The 5,892-nt window shown below is 31.7% G+C and overlaps 2 protein-coding genes across 3 annotated transcripts in view; one reads left to right on the plus strand and one right to left on the minus strand.

The window, feature by feature from the left end:
* LOC112906166 (myosin-VIIa-like) overlaps window positions 1-3,852 on the plus strand; it is a 9,735-nt gene extending 5,883 nt beyond the window's left edge. Inside the window, exons 4-7 of the mRNA XM_025979910.1 lie at window positions 1,326-1,642; window positions 1,704-2,384; window positions 2,437-3,224; window positions 3,441-3,852. Coding sequence (XP_025835695.1) covers window positions 1,326-1,642; window positions 1,704-2,384; window positions 2,437-3,224; window positions 3,441-3,758 — 2,104 coding nt within the window. The 3' untranslated portion in view covers window positions 3,759-3,852. The remainder of the gene's footprint in view (window positions 1-1,325; window positions 1,643-1,703; window positions 2,385-2,436; window positions 3,225-3,440) is intronic.
* The window catches only part of LOC108732940 (suppressor of hairless protein), a 40,252-nt gene that overhangs the window by 29,911 nt on the left and 4,449 nt on the right, over window positions 1-5,892 (minus strand). Inside the window, exon 3 of one of the 2 annotated variants that reach the window (XM_018463943.2) lies at window positions 710-833. The exons of the other annotated variant lie outside the window; for it this stretch is intronic. The gene's annotated coding sequence lies outside the window, so the exon portion shown is untranslated. Of the gene's footprint in view, window positions 1-709; window positions 834-5,892 lie in introns of those variants that run through there. 2 annotated transcript variants of the gene reach the window in all.

Here is a 5,892-nt window from a genome sequence, read left to right on the forward strand (position 1 = left end):
TCTCTAATGTTAATGAAGTCACTAAAAATATTTTAAATTGCTAAAACAACTGGATTACTCTTTGTAGATTTTTAGTAATCATGACTTTTAATTTTATTTGCTGTATTGATTGCTCAAAATAATTTTAATTCAATAAAAGTAAAAAAATAACCAACTGCATGAAATAGCAAAAACCAAAAATAATGAACCATAAAAGTAATTCTAATTTTAAATACCTTTTTAACAATTTCTTTTCAAAAGAGACGATTGTACTTGTGAGAAATTAGTACGTTTTCTTTTACAATTTTAGCAGGAAACCAAAGTCCTTAGATGAGTATCTTATTTTTTTCCCATAATTAATATTTAATGATCTAATTGCACCTTTCATTTGCTACTAACCATGAGAATGGGGATCTTATTAAAATACAGTGGGTTCCTAATTATTAAAAATAATAGCATTGTCTTAAGAATTCCCACAGTGATTTGCAAGGAAATAGAAGTTACTCGGCAATGATTTTTTTTTCGTGAGAACCTTTGCAAAACCATGAGAAAATATTTTATTATTTTACCGTTTTACCCGTAATTTGTTAACCAGTTATTTTATCACAAACTGTACTACTAAAAGACAATTACATGTTTCAATTATGATTTTCAAAACCACGTAGGATTCTTGAAATACTTCGAAATTGGTTTTGCTTACTAAGAAATATTCAAAATCGAAACAAAAAAGTACAGTTACTGAAATATATTTCTACAAAATGTGCAATGTACAGATATGTCATGTTTTTACGTAGGTAAGTCTTTTAATAAATATATTACTATGTACAAGTCTTTTATAGCTCTATTCACATACTCTGAAATCAAAAACGTTCCAATTAATCAGTATGTAATACAATAATTAAAAACCTTTAAATGAACGAATTTAACCGAAATCAAAAACTGATTCAATTATTCAGTTTCAGAAAACTAAAATCAATTACAATGATTATTAACTCTTGATGAATTAACAGAATTTAAAAAAAATCACCCGTGAAAACTACAAACGTTGCATACAATTATCACTCTGCAAGATTTAAAACCTTGTATTTCAAACGTACATACACGCGATATTTATACAAAAATATTAATATACAATATTATTTATATACGGAAAAGCATTACTTTGGTTTTTAGAGTCTTAAGGCTATTAAAATTATTTATCGATGTTAGTGTCTACTTCAATCATGAAATGTTGCGTTATCGTATGTAAAAAGAAAATATACTGAATATTCCACACTTTTGAAACTTGAAGTAATAAGAAGTATAAATTAACAATTTATATTTATATTGTATGGCAATCGATGAATTNTGATGGATGCCATATCTCAATGTGAACAGTATGCAAAAGAACAGGGTGCTCAAGAAAGAAACGCCCCTTGGAGACTATTCTTTAGAAAAGAAATATTTGCGCCATGGCATGATCCTTCCGAAGATCAAGTGGCAACAAATCTAATTTACCAACAAGTCGTGAGAGGGGTAAAATTTGGAGAATATCGTTGCGATAAGGAAGAAGATTTAGCCATGATTGCGGCACAACAATACTATATTGAATATGGATTGGATATGAATTCAGAAAGACTTCTTACGTTATTACCAAACTATATTCCGGACTACTGTTTAACAGGTAAATAATTTATGGTACGATGTTTTATTGATATACCTAAGTGTTTATTTGTGTATTTTAGGTATAGAAAAAGCAGTCGATCGCTGGGGAAACCTTGTGGTTCAAGCTTATAGGAAAAGTTACTATTTAAAAGAAAAAGCTCAGTCTTTAAAAGTGAAAGAAGACATTGTAAGTTACGCAAAATTTAAATGGCCCCTCCTTTTCTCTCGCTTTTATGAAGCCTATCGCAACTCTGGTCCAAATCTTCCCAAAAATGATGTAATAATCGCTGTAAATTGGACAGGTGTTTACGTTGTCGACGATCAAGAACAAGTCCTACTTGAACTTTCATTCCCGGAAATCACAACAGTTTCCAGTCAAAAAACTAACAAGGTTTTCACTCAAACGTTTAGTCTTAGCACTGTTAGGGGAGAGGAATTTACCTTCCAAAGTCCTAACGCAGAAGACATTAGAGATTTGGTGGTTTATTTTTTAGAAGGTTTAAAAAAAAGATCAAAGTTCGTTATTGCATTGCAAAATTACAAAGCTCCAGGGGAAGGTTCCAGCTTTCTAACTTTCCAAAAAGGCGATCTCATCATCCTGGAAGAGGACAGCACGGGAGAGACTGTCTTAAATTCTGGCTGGTGTGTAGGACGATGTGAGAGAACACAAGAAAAGGGAGACTTTCCTGCAGAAACAGTTTATGTTTTACCCTGTATGTCTAAACCTCCCTCTGACATATTGCAGCTATTTAGTGTAGAAGGTAGTTAATCAATATCCATTACAAGCTGTTTTTAATTTATTTAATATTTAAGGTGCGGATCACGGAAGAAAAATAAGTCATCATTCTCTAAATGGAGTGGACCCTCGTGATAAGCCTCACACTCTAGCAGATTATGCAATCGATCATTTTCGACCTCCACTGAAACGAACTATGTCGAAATCCCTAACCCTGACATCAAGAAGGGGCTATGATGATTTATGGCGACATTCCCGCGAACCGATTAAACAACCTTTACTAAAAAAGCTTCTTTCCAAGGAGGAATTGGCAGACGAGGCTTGCTTTGCTTTCAGCGCCATATTGAAGTACATGGGAGACTTACCATCTAAACGTCCCAGGTCCGGAAACGAGTACACAGATCACATTTTTGATGGCCCTTTGAAACACGAGATATTACGGGACGAAATCTATTGTCAAATAATGAAGCAATTAACAGACAACCATCACAGATTGTCAGAAGAACGGGGTTGGGAACTGATGTGGCTGGCAACAGGCTTGTTTACCTGCTCACAAAGTTTATTAAAAGAATTGACTTTGTTTTTGAGAACTAGAAGGCACCCCATAGCTCAAGACTCGCTTCAGAGATTACAAAAGACATTAAGGAATGGTCAAAGAAAATATCCTCCCCACCAAGTAGAGGTAGAAGCTATACAACATAAGACAACACAGATATTCCATAAAGTCTATTTTCCTGATGATACTGACGAAGCATTCGAAGTCGATTCTAGCACAAGGGCCAAAGATTTCTGTCACAACATCAGCCAAAGACTGAATCTTAAATCGAGCGAGGGCTTTAGTTTATTTGTTAAAATTGCAGATAAGGTAACTTTAATGTGTCTACATACATAAATACACCTAATCTTGTTGGTCCAACTTACAGTAAATAAAAATAACTAATTCACCCAAATATATCTAAATAGCAAATTTTGTATATAGGTAATAATAGCAAGCAAATCTTCAAAATGTTTATTGCTATCATGCAAGCAATCGCTATGTTACTTCAATAGAAACATCTATTGTCAATTATTCTTTTTACAGGTAATATCAGTACCGGAAGGAGACTTCTTTTTTGACTTTGTTCGTCATTTAACCGATTGGATTCGTAAAGCAAGGCCTGTACGAGATGGTATAATACCACAATTTTCGTATCAAGTATTCTTCATGAAGAAATTATGGACGAATACGGTACCCGGAAAAGATAGAAATGCTGACCTTATATTTCATTTTCATCAAGAACTACCAAAACTGATAAGGGGATATCACAAATGTACAAAAGAAGAGGCTGCTAAACTTGCAGCACTTGTATATAGAGTTCGATTTGGGGAAAGTAAACAAGAACTACAAGCCATACCGTAAGTAATTTTTAAGATAACACGTCATTCGTCATAATTAACCCAGAGAGACAGAAAACGCGGTAATTTAATAATTTAAATGGCTCAAATGGTGACAAATAAAAATAAGTTTTAATAATTCCTAAATTAATTTTGATAAATATACGTGCGAATAAGTAATTACCTACACTCATAAAAACAATATTTGATAAAATAATGGTTGAATATACATTAGTAATTCTGGTTCATATTAAATATTTAGGGCATTTTTAAATAATCATTTCATCGATTTCATATTTAATAACTTGTAGCAGTAAAAATTGTATTTACCTTTAAGCAGAAACGTTTTCTAACTCCCAAATCCCTCTAGTAGAGCAGCAGCATACTTGAAATTATGTATTTTTTTCCATTTTCAATCTATCATACAAAAAAGTTCAAAAAATTAAAAATAACCGCTACCCGCTATACTCTCACGTATATACTACCCACACACGTAGATTGTATAAGTGGTGGCATATATATCACATTGTTATAATAATAGTATCTAGTAAAATTAAATTATTATGAAAAGCAAAGTTGTTATATTGTCTGTTAAACTTATTATCTAATACTTTACCAAGTTATTCTAGAACTAAAATTCATGCAAAATCAAAACTCAGTATAATAGTAAAAAATTAAAACACTTGCTATTTGTCACTATTCATTTTAGAAAGACTCTGGCATGTTATCCTTTTGTTGGTACTTCTAGCAAGAATTAAATGACCCTATTTCACACTCTACTTCTTTAGCAAACACAAATTTCATAATCAACAAACCTAAACTTTCTTGATTCACATAAATCGTATTGTTAGTGGACAACAAAAGAACTTGAATAGTTCCCATCAATGTCACCAATGGCTAATTTATTCGATTGAAACGATAAATACTCGTCGAGCGAGTAATCATCATAATCATTGATGATCCCAGTTTATAATACTATTCTTTATAAACTCATTTGTGAAATTTCATGTCTTTGAATGCGAATGAACACGTACTGCAGCACAAAATGTCAGCATTGATTATAATAATTTGATTACGTAAATTAACTTGGTATAGACGTTTTTTTTTTTGCTTCAATCTGCTAAGAGGACATTCAACCTTAATTACTTTAGAAATGTAGGTAGATAATCGACCCCGCTGTCCTCTTTTAAATTTCGTCCATCAGTTTACACCCCTTTCGATAATAGTAAATTTACGCGTGGGGTAATAAAAGAGCTGAAAGCCATAAAAATCTTAGTACACCTAAACTAATAAAAAATCTTTTTCAGTACGTACATATAATATGCTCTTGCTAATCGTAAGGTAGTTTCGTAATTTGAAAACAAAACACTACTGTGCATTAATCAACGTACAATAAGAGGGGGTGTGGTTCACTGGCCTGAATAACAAGATAATGAAAGAAAGATTTTCATGAATACCTTTTCACAATGGCAAGACGTCATTCGTCGTTTACACACGAATGATTTATGGATTTTGCAGTATTTTACTTTTATTTTTATTACAACTAGGTAACTGGTAATAAGAAGGCATGCGTTTTATAAAATTTAAAGTATTTTTCTTATACACATGCATTTCATCCCTAAAAGATGATCTTAAAAAGAGGTTGCTTTCTTTTTCTTGTTTATCATAATTTTATTGCAAAATGTAGAAAGTGTTCCAACAGTCAAGAAAGAGCTCTTAATGGTTAAAAAAAAATGAAAATTAAGGTGAAAGTTAATAAACGAAGCTGCTCTAATTACTTAAACAAAAGTTTCTAAAAACCATCAAGACGACGCTAATAATGTTACCTTGTTACTACTTGTTTTATAACCAGTGAGATAACCTACTGTACCTAAAAAAAAGGATGCATTTCTACAAAAATGCCAAAATGTAACAGCTAATTGTTCTGATTTGAAGTACTAAGGCAACCGTTTTATTCTTGCCTTTAAAAAAAATAGCAATTAAAGAATTCAATTTCCTATCTTCATAATCTACTAGTTAACTATTACTTAAAATAAAATAGAGTGTTTTCATATCACTATTTAAACTAATATACAACTAAAATAAAAAATATATCTAGTGGAAGTCTGATGACAAATTCTTTAAGCGAATTTGACGGTACACTACTTTTTCGAAGTCTT

Source organism: Agrilus planipennis, unplaced genomic scaffold, assembly GCF_000699045.2.
Source record: "Agrilus planipennis isolate EAB-ADULT unplaced genomic scaffold, Apla_2.0 scaffold22, whole genome shotgun sequence".
Classification (NCBI taxonomy): domain Eukaryota; kingdom Metazoa; phylum Arthropoda; class Insecta; order Coleoptera; family Buprestidae; genus Agrilus; species Agrilus planipennis.